The sequence below is a fragment of the Pyrgilauda ruficollis genome, unplaced genomic scaffold (assembly GCF_017590135.1).
Source record: "Pyrgilauda ruficollis isolate IOZ18807 unplaced genomic scaffold, ASM1759013v1 scaffold44, whole genome shotgun sequence".
Classification (NCBI taxonomy): Eukaryota; Metazoa; Chordata; class Aves; order Passeriformes; family Passeridae; genus Pyrgilauda; species Pyrgilauda ruficollis.
In genome coordinates this window covers 1,491,789-1,510,604 of record NW_024525934.1, presented here as the reverse complement: position 1 = coordinate 1,510,604, position 18,816 = coordinate 1,491,789, and the positions used below count along the sequence as shown (strand labels likewise).

The following is an 18,816-nucleotide window of genomic DNA, read 5'->3' as shown; positions in this document are numbered from 1 at the left end:
AAACACATTAAAAGGTGCTGGGTTTGTAGATCATATTTCTTCTATGTAGGAAAATCTTGGACTTTTGATGCAGCTTTCCGTTGTAAGCTGATTCTTCCATGAGAGGTCTAGATACCCAGTCCTAAGCATTTCTTGCTGTTTGTCTCCAGAGAGGAGAGACACCAGACCACTCACGTTACCATTACTGTCAGCCTGCTGATTATCTTGGGTCCTGCAGCTTGCATGCAATGAAGCTGCTAGAAGTTGGGGTAGTCTCCAGCTGCGAAGGTTGGTTGTCTCTTGTGAAATTCAGGAGCTAGAACCTTTGCCTTACCTCACGCAGTGACTACATGATTACAGTCTGCAAATGGTTGTGTCTGCCTTTCAGACTACTTCATTAGGAGTTAATTTATATGCAAGTTTGGTTTTCAAAAAAAAAAGAACACACATGACTGATCCACCCTATCATAAATTTTTATAATGATAAGGTGGTGCAGGCTCATCTAAAATTCCTTCCAAAGGCGGTGTCAGATTTTTACTTTAGTCATCCTAACCATCTTTTCCTTCCCTGTATTTCTGCCACAGCAAGGCTTTGTTTACACGAGCTGGATCTTAATAGTTTTACTCCCACTCCCAGCCCCACTGGCACTTTGCAATATATTGTAGATTATCATCACTAAACTTCAGTTTGGCTTCTTTGTTTTTTGTTTAGAAGCATTTGTTTTCCTCAGAATTCTTTTCCTTGAAGCAGCTCTCCTCAACATTTGACTGCAGGTTTGTGGCTGATGTTATGAGGAGACTGTGTAATTCAGAAACAGCTTTTTTGAGACTGTCTAGGAAGTGACGGAGGGAGAAGGCAGCAGATGTATCGAGCAGATTCAGGAGTGAGTTTGGAACAGGAAGGAAGGACTGGACTTCAGTCTCTGCTGATAAGGATGGAGGTGAAGGAGCCTTTAGAAACTCACCAGCATATGGATGGCTGGCAGGTTTGGCAGAGATAATGAGCATTACTGAGGAGAGTGGAGATCTAGAACAGGAGAAAATTTGTAGGAGGTGAGGAATCTTTTTGTCCTTTCTCCTCACCCCATGATAAAAAGGAAATACGTTTACAGAGCTCTAAAGAATGCCAGAGAAGGGCAGTGCTGGTGAGGAGCCCAGGGTGCTTTGTTTTGCTTTGTGCTGACACAGCCATGTGCATAATTGATCCAGGTGAAACACCGTGCACTCTCATTGCCACCTTGCCTCCTCCTGATGAAATCGAGGTGGATATTTGGGATCTGTTGTGCGTATCTATAAGGTCAAACAACATGATGCTATCAACACCTTAACCCACGGATGAGCAGTGTAGTGGTAATGCAACTTCCTCCAGAGCTCCTTCCCTGTGCCTGCCTTTTAGCAATTTTCCTTAGTAGGGTTATGAGACCCTAAAATGTGCTTTCAGGATCTATGAGATGGGGAGGCTGTAAAAATCTTCTTTTCATCTGATTTATCACTGATAAGTCTTCTTTCATGAGCTAAGACCTTTAAGCCTAGAGGTGACTCATGCAGTCGTAATATGTAGGGTGTGTGGGTTTGCTCTTTGGTCAGGTCAAATTAAGGTAAAGTCAGAGAAGCCTGAAGGGAAAAAAGCAAATTTAGGGGTAAAGGTTGTACTTGTTTTTGGCCTCAGTGTGCTACCAGAAGTGCAGCAGGAAATGCAATGTGTCATAGACACTTCCACTGAAAGTGTTTGAAAACCCAGGTAGCTCTCTGGTACCTACCTTAGCTATGTGTTGGTTATATGAGCTCCAAGTTGGAAAACATGAAGGGACTGGAAGAATTTTTGCTGCAAGATATGCATTTCTGGCACCCAGTGGTCGCTAATGCATTTTTGGAATCTAAAAATCAGGCAGCCACAGTATTTATCTGGAATCCACTTCTGTGTTGCATGAGGTGATGAAGAAGGTGGCTGCTATACAGTCCATAAAATGAAAAGTCTTTAGAAAATATTGTTATTGCTAAGGAATATGTTAATGAGAATAATACAGGAATTTAATCTTGAGCTAGGATTTCAGTTGTCTGGTTTTGGTACTGTATGGGTTGGATTTTTTCCCCCCTTTTTAAGGAAAAAGTGGGCACATCCTAATTATAGTATACCAGGACTCCTACCATACATTCATTCATGCACAGCTGGGTTCTGAAAGAAGTTTGTGTGCAGATGATGGTTTTGACTGTCTATTCAGACTGAAAGTTGATGAAAGACATGAAGGGGTTTGAAGGAAATGGAGGATTTAATTTAGAAAGTTGGGCCAGGATCCTAAGCAGCAGAGTTTTCCTCATTATATCTGGTTTTCTAAGAGTAAAGTCAGGTTTACTTCACCTGTTACATTACACTGTAGTAAACCTGGTGAAACAAACCTTTTATGACACTTTTTGCAGTGTGTAACATTTTCTTCTTATTTGTAATATTTCACAATGTAATCCTTTGAGAAGAGAAAGCCCACTTTCTCCTGTCCTGGGTTTTCTTTCTAAATGGGACAATGTTGTGTTTAGGAAAATTTGCAAGCCTATGTTGAAAGTCTCTCTTCCAAGTGTCAAGTCTTTCAACTCAAGTTGAAAGCCAGTTTTTCGCCAGTTTCTTCTTAGCAGGAGTGAAAAAACATGTCCTTGATTCACCAAATAACTAGGATTCATTAAAGATTAGTTGTCCATTACATTGATCATTTATTACTTTATTACAGCAGTCACAAGATAGTCTACCAAGAAAGACAATTTTCAGTCAACCAGTTTTGTAAAGACTTATTTTAAGGAACAAATAATGTGGAAGAAAACCATAAACTGGAAAAATAATCAATTTAGATATTACTGTAAATTTTCCAAGTTGCTTAAAAATAGATGTTGCTCATATGTTATACAATGCATCCGCTCTTAAATGTGGTAGTTATGTTTAAATATTTAAGTGTTTCAATAGTGTTAAATAGTTTTATACTTGTTCTAAATGAAATTCTTCTGGCAAAGAGTTTTTTATTTTGTTTCTATTGTGCTCCAGACTCTCCTACAGATTTGTGGTGTGGTGGCTGTGGCTGTGGCAGTGATTCCTTGGATGCTCATCCCCTTAATTCCACTATTTATTCTTTTCATTTTTCTTCGACGATACTTTTTAGACACTTCAAGAGATATTAAACGTCTAGAATCCACAAGTATGTAGTTTGGTGGGACTTAATGTTAGTTTGAGCCCTACTTATTATTATGTGAAATGCTAGTATTTTATAGACAGTCCATCAAAGAATTTTTTTTCTTTTGCTATGCAGATAACTTCCTTATTGCCTTGGTTCTCAACTAGTGAATTATATGCTTAACTCCTGTTTTGCATAATGATAAACCTAGGGTATGTCAGTTAACTATCTGTAAATAAAGCTAGTTAAGAATATGCTAAGCTGCTGGTCTTTGGGGCCTTGCATGCATATACTAATGGTATTTCTGACCTTATCTGACTCTCATGCCTTACTTTAGCTTGACTATGATATGGAATATTAAGCATTATGAATAACAAACATGGGTGCCTAATGTCATTAATAAAGCCCAAAGAATTTCTACAGTGACAGCTATTGTAAGACATTTTTGTATAAATTAATCTGCCTGGCTGTCTGACTGATTCTAATTGAGTAAGAGAACATTAGTTAAAGATACTGCATATTTATTTTAAAAGATGCAGTAGAGTAGTTTTTGTGCTTAAATATGAAGTGGTAGGATTAAAGATTAGTGTGGTACAAAAAGAATTAAATGTTGTCCTTCATCTATTGTTAAGTTAACTCAACTCTCATTTCCCTTTGTAGCTCGAAGTCCAGTGTTCTCCCACTTGTCGTCATCCCTCCAGGGGCTTTGGACTATTCGGGCTTTGAAAGCAGAGGAAAGATTTCAAAAACTATTTGATGCACACCAAGACCTCCACTCAGGTTTGTGATGAATTGATGTGAAAAATCAAATACTTTGCACGGTAGGAGGGAAATATCTTATGCCCTCAGCGACATGTATATAATGTGCATTAAAATCAGTAGGAGCTGTGCATTTGTCTCTTTAGGGTAAAATTCCTGTATTAGAACAAAAACATTATCAGTCTAGATTTAGAGAGTTTACTTCGGGCTGTAATATAATTTAGAATACCCATGCATATGTTTTAACAATGTATAAGATAAACATTTGAAAGTATGCCTGATAAGAATACTTAAAGAATAATTTTTAATGTTTTCCTGGATTCATCTTTAAGAAAAGGAAAGGTGGGGGGAGGGCAGAGAGCAATGTGATGGGAACAAGCTATATTATGAAACATTTGATACTAAGTAGTGTTCTAGGAATGGGCAGATATAATTAGTATAAATAATCTTGGAAAAGTTCCATAATTCTAACTATTTTTTACTTTGAGCAGCTTTCAGGGCTTAAATCTAAAATATGAAATATTTTACGTTATGAAAATAACGTAATTGGAAGGTGTGAAATATTGGTGTTCTGCAAGGATAAGTAATATAATTCAGGTTTGCACTGTGGTTCTTTGACTTCTGCTGTTTACATGTTCTCTATCACAATGTTCTTCAAGATACAGCAGAATGCAAGTTTTCAGTTTTGTGTTTGTTAGGTAAGATTGTGACTTTCCTCTGTTGTAAGACATACAAGTATATTCGATTGCTGTTTCGTAATTTGTCGGTTTACAAGGTTTCAGACAAGACCAGCTGATCCTTTCTGAAGTCCAGTTTATCACAGGTTGTAGCATCATGACCATATTGAGCCCAGTGACTTGTGGCTGGTGTAGTGCATCTTCCAGGGAGGCACCTCTAGCTCTGAATTTCCCCTTTCTTAATATTTTATAGTTGCTAGTTATCTGACCAAATCAATGCTACAATACCTGATAGTGAGGGAAGACAAAGTTGTGGCTTAGTTTTATATTAAAAGACATCTTTAGGCAATAGACTGTACAAAGAGGACCATGACATTTAAGAGAAATATTTTTCTGTATTTTACAGTCAGATCCAGGGAACATAAAAACACTTCCATTTTTCAGTCAGTTTTGTGCATCTCCCTAACAAAACTGTCAATAATACCCCTCATGGGCAGATTATGAACCTGTTTTTGAGGTCAAGCTTTAGTGCTTTTAGTCACACTCTCCTGTATACCTACAGACTTCATCTTGCTGTCTTTCCCACGCAAACCTTTGGGGTACACCAGCTGCTTTAAGTGCTTGTGGTTTTTGTCCTCACGGGGAATATGTGCCTGGACACCAAAGGAGGCCAACACCCTCTGGGCTGTATTGGCAGGAGCATAACAAACCTTTGGGGTACACCAGCTGGCTTGAAGTGCATGTGGTTTTTGTCCTCATGGGGAATATGTGCCTGGACACCAAAGGAGGCCAACACCCTCTGGGCTGTATTGGCAGGAGCATAGCTACGGGAAGGAGGGATGTGATTGTCCCCTCCACCCTTGTTAGCCCACACTGGGAGTACTGCATCCAGTTGTGGACTGCCAGCTCTGTGAAACATTCTAACAAACTGGAGTGAGGTCCCTGGAGGGGCCACGAAGATAGTTAGGGCATTAACAGGAGAGATTTCCTTCTGGGGGAGGTACTGGGCTTGTTATGTTCACAGAATACAGAGGATTTAGTAGTTGCCTTCCAGTGCCTGCAAGGATGTTGCCATAAATACAAGTTCCTCACCATGGTGCATAGCGGTAGGAGCACCGACTTGGGTGAAAGTTGTAACATGAGATTTTTAACCTGAATTCAAGGAAGAACTCTTTCACTGTGAGCACAGTCAAGCAGAGGCAAGGATTGCCCAGATGTGCAGGCTTCATCTGTATAGATTTTCAAGACTCAAACTGCATAAAGCAGCATGGTCTGACCTCTGACCTGACTGTGCTTGAGCGGGAGGCTGAGCTAGAGATTTCTTGAAGTTGTTTTCACCCTGGATAGTTCTTTGATAGTAAATGTGAGCAAGCAGTAGCTGATGTGAGAGAATACCTTTCATAACACCTCACAAAGTTGGAGTCCTGGGTTTTTAAGTCTCTTAAAGAGTTTTAAATTCTTTCCTGCATTGCCAAAGGCTCTCCCAATCAGTGCTGGTTTTGTTTAGCACTTTTGGCTGGAGTAGTAGCTTCCTCTCTTATTTAGGCCTGAGCCTAGGACTCAGGATACCTGCTTTGAACCCCTTTGGGGGATGCCTATGAATGGAGTATTAAATAAATTTTAGATAAAAAACTTCTAAAAGGCATGCTGACATTTGACCAAACCCAAGTTTCCTTCCCGCCAGTGCCCATCAGTATAAGCAAGCCCATGACTTGTCAGACCATGATGATTCTTTATTAGTTCCTGTGACTGTCAGATTCCTTTCTTTATGCACAGTGACCCCTGTTGCACAGACAGGTTGAAAAAAAGACCCATCTCAATCTGGCAGAGTAACACACCTCCCTGGACAATTAGGATCAATGCAGCAAAAGCTTCATAATCTGACTATTGATGATCAGGCTTAAAACCACGCTTACCTCCTCTCTGTGTTACAGAAAGGAGAATTATTTTAGTCTGAATTTTTCCCACCACTGGGCTAAGGAGCACTGAACAGCTGAAACTGCAGTGATCTTTAGCAGGGAGTAATGACATGCAAGGCAAAAGGGGTTGGAATGGTAACCTTCTGCTGTGACTTGGTAGCAGCTGGAACAATTCCTCTGAGTGCAGCCTAAGCAACAAATAGTGCTGCACTCTATTATGGCTACTTTGCTTCTGATTTTGGCCCTGGATTCAAACACTCTGCCTTCTGTATTGCAGTGTCTTTTTGTGCTGTCTCTTTACTTTGTACTGTAGCACATCTACCTGGGGGGTGGAACTTAACACCAAATTGTCGAGTGGAGATGTCCACCTGTGAGCTTCCCCAAAAGTAAAATTGTGCATCTAATCATCTGAATACCTCTGTATAGCTGCACTGGCTGTATTGACTAGCTCCTACAGGAGCTTAACGAGCTGCAGCTGCCTTCTAAAAACTTGGCTCTGACAGTTGTGTTGTGATATGTTCTAGCTAAAAGCCTGCAGACTCTAATCAAGCTACAGTAAATGTAGTTGTACTTCTGCTTTTTGTATAAGACTCTTGAGTTCACTAGAGTTGAGAAGAGGCTTCCATTGTGAACAAGTGGACCATGCTTTGAGCCTTGACTGTTTTTCCTTCTCTTCCTGTGGTTGCTACTGGTGTGAAAACTAAATTCGACAATTTCAGGAAAACTGGTCAGTTAGCCTGATCATCATCAGTCCATGCAGACATGCACTTGAAGATGGCAGTGTTGGGTTTTTTTGACAATTTCTATTATTAACATGAATAAATCTAGTAATAATTATACAGCTTCATTTTTAATAATCCACTGGTTTTATATCTTTTAAAAATACACTTTAGAGGCCTGGTTTCTCTTCTTGACAACCTCAAGGTGGTTTGCTGTGCGTCTGGATGCCATCTGTGCCATTTTTGTTATAGTGGTTGCTTTTGGTTCCCTGCTTCTCGCCAACAGTAAGTACAGATGTTAGAAAAAGTTCACCCAGTAATTACCCTGTATGGTAATGCCTAATTCTTTTTCATATGTTGCTGTTTCTAATTGTTTAAAGGCTGTAATTAAGTTAAATGTTTCTTTTTAGATCATGATCTCTTCCTTAGTCTAGGGCATTGGGACTGTATCTGCTTCCCTGCAAATCCTGGAGGCAGTTCAGACATCTTCTGGGCTAAGGCATACATCTGTCATCATCCCCAAGTGTGCAAACAAACGTGTTCTTCTGTAGTCTTCACTCTTGAGATTCTGGCTTTCAGAGCAATAACAAGAAATAAATCTTCTTCTTTTTCCCTACCTTTGTCTTTCTCTTTTGGGCCTACAGGGCTTTGCTTTCTATACTGAAACACCCACGGAGCTGCCTCTTAACAATGTTTTTCCTTTCTGCACGTGGCACAGTAGGTCAAAAGGCAAGGTAAAGTTCCTAGGGATACTCTTCTCATATCTTGGATCAGTGGGATAGGCCAGTTCCAGAGAGAAAATTGCCTCATAATAATACATTTTATGTTCACTGTCACTCATGAACTGTCATTAGTGTGTGCATCATCCAGGATGTAATTGGGTTAGATGTGCTAGAATGAGATAGTCATCTAAAACATGAAGGAAGAAGTAATTATCTTGGACATGAAAATAAGTGCTAATTTGCTGTTTTGTTTCTTTTCTTTTTTCTTTGGAAAGTTTTTTATGTGCAGGTGTATTTTAAAATTTGAACACTCTGTGCTGCACAGCTCTGCAAATTTTGAGCTAGGTTTGATGTTACTAGCATGCAAAAAGACAAGTCAAAACAATGGTCCTGAATCTTTCCTTGCCTTTGGATAAAGAGTGTTTCTCTCGAAGTCAGTAGGACTATGTTAGGATAAAGTTCAAGTAAGTCAGAGGACAATCATGCTTAATATTGGGGTAGACAGAATACATTTATTTTGTGAGAGTAGACCCACTGAACACAGTAAATGCATTTATAAACAGGGGAAGAAATATTCTACCCTGTTACTTTATCTGATTGGTTATAAGAGTACAAAGTTGATGTAAATTTCATAACTAATTTTGAAATAATTTTACACAAACGTTTTGCTTAGGTTTAGGGCCTTATCTGATTTGCGTAGAAAAGAAGTGAAGCATTAACTAATGCTCAGCCAGAGAGGGATGACCCTAAAAATCTATGTAAGTTTGGTCTTGAGAATGAACCTCAGTTTTTAGATGAACACCAGGCTAAGGAGAGTTTGGATTATCTTGTCAAAATGTGTCCAAAACGTACCCCAAAAAAGCAGCAAGCAGCTGTTCTGCCTGGAGCTACTCATTGCACAGATAGCAAGTGGGGCATAACCAAATAAAACTCTGGCTGTGATGCTTCCATCATGTAAGTAACCTCATGAAAGAGAGCTTAACTGAGATTTTGTGTAATTACAATGTACCTATTTGAGTCTCATTTTCCTTTCTTCTGCAGCTCTGAATGCGGGGCAGGTTGGTTTGGCGCTCTCCTATGCAATCACCCTCATGGGAACGTTCCAGTGGGGTGTTAGACAAAGTGCTGAAGTTGAAAACCTGGTAATATTTATTTCTTCCTTTCCCCCTCTTGTTTCCTTTCATGCTTGTGACATGAAGGGTTTAAGATTCTTCTTAATTAACTTAGGCTATTAATACCTTAGCAAGCAATTGAGGCACCACTCTGCAGTCATAAAGAAAAATTACTTCTTTTGGGTTATGATTTGTCTGACTGATTTCAAATGTTTGTTGAGATGAATTGTGTCTGGGGATTGTCCTGCATTCATAGTAAGGGAGGTTTTACAATCTCGCTTCATAGAAGAAAGGAGACAGTCTAGTTACAGTGCAGACAATTGCATTGCAACTTGCTAAAGTTGCAATAAATTAATCCCTTTCTATAAGGAAGATTTTAAATTATGGTTTTATATTTGGTATTTATAATTTATTGTTATTTATTATTGCATTTTAAAATTTTATTGATATCCCTCATGGCATTTTTAGAGTCCTCTTATTCCATTGCAAAGGCTTATAACTTCTTAATTCATTCTAAGTTAACACAAATGTGAAAGTATTTGTTTATATTCAGCTGGCAAGGTTGTGTGTTTTCCAGAATATATAATATAAAATGCCTTTGACCAATTCACAATGTTTACTAGAATGTTCTAATTTGCCTGTCTACTTTCTTAAGATAATACATAAGAAAAATACATTGTAAAAAAAAAACATGCTAAACATAAACCTGGGATTTTTTTTGTTGTGTTGACAACTGAAGTTACTTGTAATTATAGTTTGCTGTACATAGTCTAGGAAATGTGTGTAGTCCTTTTGTAGAAGTTACAAAGCCATAATTAATAATAATAATGATAATAACAAAGTTAGAATAATTTTTTTTGCTACCACATTGCTTTTTTCAGCACATTTTTCACACACCAGTATACTGGTGGTGACATTTTCTGAGAAATGGGAAGAAAGCTTTCAGTTTTTTTCATACCATTTGGGACGTTTTGGAAGTGTCTGTGGGAATGTCACACGTGCTGACTGGCTTTCTTGGAGGCTGTGACTCAGAAATACCTTGGAAGAGAAAGGCCATTCACTAACCTGGCTTTGGTGTGAAATGCTGATCATTTTATGGAACTATGATTAGCATCAACTTCTTCGATAGGTGTTCATCCACCAAAAATCCCTTCTTATTAAAGGGTGACTACACCTGGGGGAGGCAAGAACATTTCATCTCCATTCTGCTGCTAGCTGGTCAAGGGCAGTGATTGTCACACTCTACCAAGGTGGTGGTGCACCCTTGTTTTCAGTCCTGTGTGCAGTTTTGGGCAGCACAATACAAAATGAAGCTCTTGGAGCACGTCCAAAGGAGGGTCATGAGGATGGTGAAGGATCTGGAGGGAAAGCCCTTATGAGGAGTGGCTGAGGTCACTTGGGCTGTTCAGCCTGGATAAGAGGAGACTGAATGGAGGCTTCATTGTGGTCTACAACTTCCTTGTGAGGGGAAGAAGAGGGGCAGACACTGATCTCTTCTCTGCGGTGACCAGTGACAGGACTGAGGGAATGGCCTGGAGTTGTGTCAGGGGAGGTTTGGGTTGGATGGTAGAAAAAGATTCTTCCCCCTGAGGGTGATTGGGCATTGGAACAGGCTCCCCAGGGCAGTGGGCATGGCATCAAGTCTGCCAGAGTTCAAGAAGCATTTGGACAATGGTCTCAGGCACATGGTGTGATTTTTTTTTTTTTTTGGGTTGTCCTATGCAGGGCGAGGAGTCAAACTCATTAATGTGTCTGCCTGGAGTTCATTTGGCAGTTTCATTTCTAGCTTTGTCTTTCTAACACACAGTGGATTGGTGTCATCTTAGTCAAGACTGAGAGACAACTCGCTTAGCTTAATTTTCTTAAAACTTATGCACGTATTTAGGTTTGTAATTAATCCTACTGATGAGAAATACTTATGAGTGTATGAGTGAGGCTTTATGTATCATAATAGATCTGGATCTGTAGTAGGACATGAGATGCATTCTTTCCACTTTTTCAGTTGTATAAAGAAAGCCTAGAATGGCACCAAATACTTACCTGTGTTTAAAAAAAAAAAAACACGGAGTAATATGCATTGAATCTGTTTGGTAAAAACACACACACATATTTATATGCAGGCAGTATTTGCAGTGTATGCCATGGGATGAAGCTCAAGTATGCATGTCTTCTTTCCTCCCCTTAGATGATATCAGTAGAAAGAGTGATGGAGTACACAGAACTTGAAAAAGAAGCTCCTTGGGAGACCAACAAACATCCACCACCAGAATGGCCTAACCAAGGAATGATAGCATTTGAGAATGTTAACTTCACTTACAGTCTAGATGGACCATTGGTTTTAAGACACTTGTCTGTTTTAATTAAGCCAAAAGAAAAGGTATGTATATGGCTGTCTTTGGATATTCACAGAAATTAAGCAAAGATGATGAGTTGACAAGCTGCGTGCTAAAAATGCATTATAAAATATATGGATGTTAGGAAAATAGTAAGTGTTCTTTTGAAAAATAAGCTTTAGTTATATTTAATAACAGAAGTTATAGCCTATTTATTTCCTCTAAGTGTTGCATAAATTTGTCTGGGAACATGATATTTCAGTCTGTCAAAACAAAGGATTAAGCATACCCAATGATTTCATTAAAAAATTCTGAGATTCTTCAGAAAGTGGCAGACATTGAAAATACCAGACAAGCCAAGAATGTTTGTTCAAATCTAAAGCAAATGGAGCTGCATTAGGAAATTGGGTATTCAACAGAGGGAACATAATTGGAATCAACTATATCAACAGACAAGGTGAGCAGAACCAATAGAAAATAAGGAATGTACATGCCCTTGTACTGAGCCCAAAATGCAAGATAGAAGAAAGAAATACAAATCAGTTGCATAACTCAGAATTTGGGATTTTGTTTCTGTTCCTTTTGGCTACCAATCCAATTAACTCTTGTCATTAATTAGATTGGTAGCCAAAAGAAACATAGAAATAAAACTCTTCCTCCTCTGTAAATTTGACTCCTCCTCCCCAATTTTGACGCTATCCCTGTTGAAAGAGTGCTGCAGGGAAGGTCTCCCCCACAGACAAAATTAAATTACAGCCCTGAAGTGTTAATTTATGCTTTGCTACCTTTCAAATGCAGGTGTACTTTTTTGATTAGGTCGTCCCTAGGAGGATGGTTCAACTCTACAATCCTTGCCTGTGCCTCCTTTTTAACACGTTTTTCCATTCAATTCCAAACACATTCATTTCCTCGAGTGGACCTTTTAATAACATGCATGTTACAAAAATTCAGCCGGACATTGCTGCATTGAGGTGATTTCCTGGAATTAGCTGTGAATGAGTTAAAAATAGTTAAAAATCTTCTCTTCTTGAGAAGAAGAGCCATGTGGGCTGTCTCCTTAGCTGTTACAAGTCTCTCCAATATAGACAGGGAGTCCCATATTTCTCAGTGAGAGACAGGAATAAAACTAAAAATGGAAGGAAGAGATACTAGCAATGCATGACTCAGTCCTTGGTGGTGGCAGGAGATGGAGGGATGACTGGGGGTATTTATTTTTGCTGAGCAGTTATGCTGTGGTTTCATCATCCTGAATTTGCCCAGCTTGAAACTATTGCCAAGAACTTTGTGTTTGCTTTCTATGATGTTTTGCACAATACTGCAGTAGGCTGCCACTGTGTAAAATAAATCTCCCAAGCATCTCTCCTCCTCATATTGGTTTTAATTATGGAGAAGCATCTTCTTCAGAACCAGGTTTCCAGATCTGTTGGAGATTCTGCCCATACTGCTGTCATTGAGAGCTCTTATGCCTGTTCAGGCCCCTGGCTTATAGAGGCTTCTGGTGGCTACAGTGCCACTGGCAGCAGGAATGAGTTTAAGCTTCTGCTGTGCTTGTATTTTTTATTGTAGCCACCCCAGGGCCCAGTTTGGGAAGCTGTGGGTATGGTAAGAATGAGGGAGGTGATTGCTAGCAAATCACTCATGGGTTAAGGTCTCTTCTGGTCTGTTTGTCTCGGCATTCAGTATTTCCCTAGAGTCAAAGCAGGCTGGGAAGGACCCTGTGTTTTAAACATCTTTGCTGAAGTAGTGGGCTCTGACAGAAACTGACCAGGGAGACACAAACTGCTGTGCCACTAGCTGGCAGGGATTAACCTCCTCTGCTACTACAGCTGCAGCAGGGGAAGGTTAGCATGTGTAGTATTGGGTTTTACACATCATCTTTGTTTCAGGGAGCTCATGAATGCTTATTAGCTACCATATTGTTAAATGCACCTTTTCCTGACGGCTCCTGGATCTGCAGGCTACATGAAAAAGTTAGGAAGGTGCACATGTAGATTTATAGCGTGGCAGCTGTGCTCCCATGACAAAAGGGAGGTTGCCTGAGGGATTACAAAGACATGGGCAGTTTCAGTGGAGTGGCTGACATGCTGTAAATCTCAGATTTTTTGTGCAGCTCTGCTGTGAAGTACAAGTGACACTTGAGTAATGATGAGCCCAGCGTAGCAGGTGTACTCCTGTGTGTGCACTGGGCTTGTATCAGGCAGCACAGTCCTGGCCGTGTGATTCCTGATAGGTGGCACTTCCATTTGCAGGCTGGTGCGGTATTTGCACTGGCTGTGAGTGTGGGCCTGTGAAGAATAAAATGTATTCAAAAAATGTATAATGTGTATACTGAGAGCTCTTTCAAATTCCTGTCAGTTTTCAGCAGCCTGTAGTCAATTGGACCAAAGATGCAAATAGATTCTTCTAAATGTTGAAGAGCATAGTCCTTTCATTTGATGCCAAACTGAAAGTGGGATTTTGACAATATGCAGAGCAGCTGCATTTTTATTTTAAGTATCAATGTATTTTTTATGGTTTTTTCTTTATATCTTTGATACAATACTTTATATTGACATTTGCAGAGGAACAATTGAACTTTGATTTTCACAACTCTGATTGTCTGTGTTCTCTATTCAGTACTTTCTTTCTGAGCTGTAGTTTATCTATTCAGGACTACTTTTCTGTTGTTTCACTGATAAAATTTAGAGTACTAGACATTTATTGTAACAGATTTGCTTAAATTAGTCTTTAATAAAAAGCATTGTAGAAATGTTAATTAGTTTATATACAGTAGTACATTAATGAATTGTTTGATGAAATTGTTAAATCAGAATGTAGAAGAAAAAAAATTCTTTAGATTATGCAGCATAAGATGCTCCTTGAAGTGTACTTTTTTAGTGTGTTGTGTATTTTTTATCAAATGTGGGCACTGCTGTTTTGTCTGAACTTAGTGTCTCTGACTGAAAGTTTCTCCTTGCACTTTGGTGCAGTTTCCTGTGCTGAATTTCATTTCAGCAGGCATTGCTGCATACATGTGAGTCTCAGGCAGTAGGTAATTGCCCTCTGGTGTCTGTATGTACACTCATAAGTGTTTTCATCTTTCTTCCTCCTTTCTGCACCCCAGTCACTTCACCAAGGCATATTATATATGTTTGATCCTCATAAATCCTTCCCCATCAAATCAGGATCTTCAACCCATATTAATTCTGTGTTGCACTGCTCTGAACTTTTTCCAGTGTTCTGGTTTTTTTTTTTTTTTTTTTTTTTTTTTTTTTTTTGGGGGTTAAAAAAAAAACAGGGGAAAATGTACGGATTAGAACAGAATGCAGGAAATAACAAATTCTGCCAGATCAGATCTGTGTAGAGGGTTACACCCATTATCTTCTCGGATACAGTTGATTACTGTACACTCTTTTTCTCTAAGAATCCTTTGCCCGAATACAGCATTAAAAAAATGAAAAGAGAATAAGTATTTGTTGATCTTAGCCCCTTGTCATTAAAGCTATGAATCCCATATTTTTCATTGTCTCTTTTTTTCTGAAAGCTTTATTTTTTTTTCACATTGTGTATGTCTTCCAGTTTTTCTTGGGGAACAAAGAGAATCCTGAATCTCTGTGATTTTATTATTTGCTGTTTCTTTTGTTTGAAAAGGAATTTCACCTTGATGTCATGGCCTTGTAGTTTCAATGCTTGCTGAAGATGTCTGAAGTATGGATACAGTTTATAATCATGCTACTTTAAAGTACTTCACCTTAACCATAACTAACCCAAATCAGTCTCAGTTATTTAAATTGGGAGTACATTGTTCCCAGAGTGCTTTATGGGAGTCCTTTCTGGGGTTGAGTAGTAGATGCATGCCTGAAATGATTTGCCTAACATCACCCAGTAAACCAGGTTCAGTATAAAAATTAACAGCCTTGAATCACATTAGTGTATGCATCGAGGCACTTCATCTTGTTTACACAATAAGACACCACACATTAAGGGAAAATCATTCACATTTGAATATGATCCAAGAAATTGTCATGTATACAAATGCCACCTGAATCCAAACCGATTTAAGGGGAGAGGATTTATCCTCTTGTAAGAATGTTAATTACAAAGAAGTTTTATTTGGTGCATGTTCTACTGCACATCCTATGATGCTGTAAAAATGTAAAAATGCAATTTCTCCTGAAAAGCTCACAGTTTAATTGTACAGGCTTGCTTGCTCCATAGGTTGGAATAGTGGGAAGAACTGGAGCTGGGAAAAGCTCTCTGATAGCAGCCCTCTTTCGCTTGGCAGAACCTGAAGGAAGGATTTGGATTGATAAGTACTTGACATCAGAGCTGGGACTCCATGACTTGCGGAAGAAAATTTCAATTATACCTCAAGTAAGAGAGTGACTTGGTTTGCCATGGATGTTTTGAATATAATACCGTAGTGTTTAAAGTGCTCTGCTGGAATGTGTTCCCCCTGCACCTCTGAATGCAGTAGATACAGGAACTGTAGCTTGTAACTATTCTTACTTGATTAAGGTCTTGATTATTTTAAGATAAACAGAATCAGTTTTGGGGACTGGAGAATTTTTTTCCCATTTTTATACCCTGTCTGTTCCTTTGGAATATGTGTGTTAGCTGTATGCTGTCCTCCCATAGTCTGTGGAAAAGCAGAGAAAATCTGATAAGTGTATACCAATCTTCAGCAGTCCTCTGAAGTCACTTGATCCTTTGGCAGCAGTCCTGCCTGATGTTTCCTTAGTAAGGGACTTGGCAAAAGACAACTTTCACCTCTCTAGTCATCCCTGTACAAACCGAGTGGTGCTAGATTTAGAAGGAGCAAGTGTGCTACCTAGAAGTGAGCTATCAGCTTTTGCTTTATTTGGAGAAGGTGGGGCAGGAGAAGACCAGAGGAACAGACTAAAGAGTAGGTCATTATAACCCATAATAAATAAAACTTGATGAATTTTGGAAGCTGAATGCAAGAAAGGCCACAGTACAGGAAAAAACCCAATAAGGCTGTGATGGAAATAGCCTCATCTCTCATGCTGGAGTAGAAGAAAGGCTGTTCAAAGAAATCCAGTAGGTCTCAGGACTTCTCTTTCAGGAGTCTTACTTTCATGAGACATTGTATCAGAGAAGGGTTTTAAGTGTAACCTTAAAACTTAGAAGGCAAAGTCTGTGCATGTTACAGTTTCATGAGAGCTCTGGTCTCTTCTCTGGGCATTTGCTCTCCAATGAAGAGGGAGGAAGAGTGAAAAGCTCATGTGCTGCAAATGTGAAGTCATATTTTGGAAAGTAGTTCATCTGCACTCTTCTGGCAGGTAGAGTGAAGAGCAGACTGTAAACCAGAGGAATTTTTTTGCCATGTTTAGCATTATTTCTCAGATCTCTCTATGTTAGAATCTGTATTTAGAGTTATGTCTGAATGTGTGCTAGTCTGTTGGCAGGGTGGCAGTCAGAGTGTATTAATTTCTTTGAGTTGAGAATCTAATACAAATGGTAATGAGGCTTTTTTTTTCTCAAAGAATAGGAGTCAAAAAGAAACAGGTATGCTATTGAAAAAAATTTCAAAATAGGTACTTCCCCAGTAATTGGATTGTTGCCTAATGCAGGATATCTTTTGTTTCTGCATGCTGCAGGCTTTGTTATTGCAGTACTCACTGGAACTAGTCATCTTTTGTATGTAAAGAGAACTTTATATGGATTTAAATTCCATTTTTTTGTTTGTGTGTAGCGTTCCTTTCTCCTGAAAGCAGATGATCATCAGTTCATTCAAGGTCTACAGCTTTTTGAAAGCCTTGCCCGTAGCTATTCTGGGTGATTTTTTTCATTTTGAGGAGTTCAACCCAGCTGAACAAAATAGGATACTGAGACAGGAAAACTGCACGTCAAATACAATTTCTACATGTTGAATGACACAGATGCTCAAAGTTCACTGCATTCAATTACACATGTGAGGTTTTTTTCATACATAGGTCTATTGACATAGTTTTAAAACTGTTCTAATCCAGTGGAACTCTGTGATTTTTGTCAAATTTATATAAGGTTTGCTCATAGTCACAAAAGTTTTGAGTGCCCAAAGGCTAGCAGGTAGTTGGTTTTTTTTGGCTGGCTTTTTTTTGTGTGTGTGTAACGGAAGGCTGTTTCAACTAAAAATATGCAAAACTATCAAATGGTGGTACAAGGAAGAGGAGGAAGGAAGGTTTGGAATCAGATTTCTGCTCTGGTAAACTGTAGGCATTGTCTTGTACTGTGCTAATAGTAGTGTCAATAATAGCAAAGTAACATCAGGTAGTTATTTTGCAGCAAATATCTTCATAATTATGTGGGCAGCTGAAAAAGCAGAGAGAGAGATGCTTATTAGAATTGCAACATAAAACATGCTAAACAGAACCATTCCTAGAGAGTGATGAGGCAAGGCTGAAGTTTTCTTGTGTGTGAGTTTAAATACCTACCTGGAGAAATAAAAATGTGCTTAGGCTTCTAATTGCTTGCTTGGATGGAGCTGTGTAAAGGTTGTGTTTGTAAATCTTTTCTATGCAAATGTTGTCTGCCTCTCTGACTGCAAGCATTTTTACAACAATTATTTACAGGTTAGTCTTATTGCTTTCCTCTCATAAACCAGACTGTTTTAAATAATAATCTGTGTCAGAAATGGTAATTAAAAAAATATCCTTATCTTCTGTTGCAGTGCACGTCTGTTGTTAGGACTTCTGTAATAGTTGTGAACACTTTATAGGTTCTGCCTCTTCTTTGCCAACCCATAAAAATGAATTGAAAAGGAAAATAAATGTAACAATACCTTCAAAATACACTAAATGGTGTACTAAAATGTGTGTTGTTAAACAAATTAGTTTCTAGGTGTTTTTGAAGGAAATTGTTTTTTGGCCTGGAAATGTTTTGTGTTAAACCCTTTTGCTCATTCAGCAAGTTTTTAATGACATTGCTATTGCAGCAGATACTTTCAAATAATTGGCATATTATATCAAGAAATTTATATCTTCTTTCATATTGCTTATGGTATGTTCTGTCTTTAAATTCTTTTCTAGCACTCAGATGGTTTAGAAATTCAAAGAAAATAAAAGAGTTAAGGTCTGAATTCTCTTCTGGTTTGCTGCAGCACTTTGGAGCTGGGCATCACTAGGGTTAGATGGGGAGAAAGTCAGGACAGGTTAATCTCAGAGTAAGCTGAAGTTGCCCAGTGTAAGTTAGATTTTATTTCCTAGAGGAGAAAGGAAAAAAAAAAAAAAAAAAGAAAATGTTTTTGCCTAAAATTTCCCCAATTTAAAGAGGACTGGCAACATGATGAATGGTCTCCATTTATGTTTAGCACTTCTACAGCTTTTGACTTGTTTTTGTCTTTATGTGTGGTATTAAGATGAGTTTAGCCCTAAAGTCGTGTCAGTGCATGACTCTCAGGTCTGGCAACTCACACTACTGAGTACTAATCTGTTGCTTAAGGAGTTCTGAACCAAAAGCC

General features: G+C 38.8%; 1 protein-coding gene across 3 annotated transcripts in view; it reads left to right on the top strand.

Annotated features, from left to right (window-relative positions):
• The window catches only part of ABCC4 (ATP binding cassette subfamily C member 4), a 141,970-nt gene that overhangs the window by 91,500 nt on the left and 31,654 nt on the right, over positions 1-18,816 (top strand). For all 3 annotated transcript variants that reach the window (XM_041478286.1, XM_041478285.1, XM_041478287.1), the window contains exons 21-26: positions 3,008-3,158; positions 3,795-3,914; positions 7,383-7,493; positions 8,972-9,072; positions 11,228-11,419; positions 15,573-15,728. In XM_041478286.1, the coding sequence (XP_041334220.1) occupies positions 3,008-3,158; positions 3,795-3,914; positions 7,383-7,493; positions 8,972-9,072; positions 11,228-11,419; positions 15,573-15,728 (831 nt within the window). The remainder of the gene's footprint in view (positions 1-3,007; positions 3,159-3,794; positions 3,915-7,382; positions 7,494-8,971; positions 9,073-11,227; positions 11,420-15,572; positions 15,729-18,816) is intronic.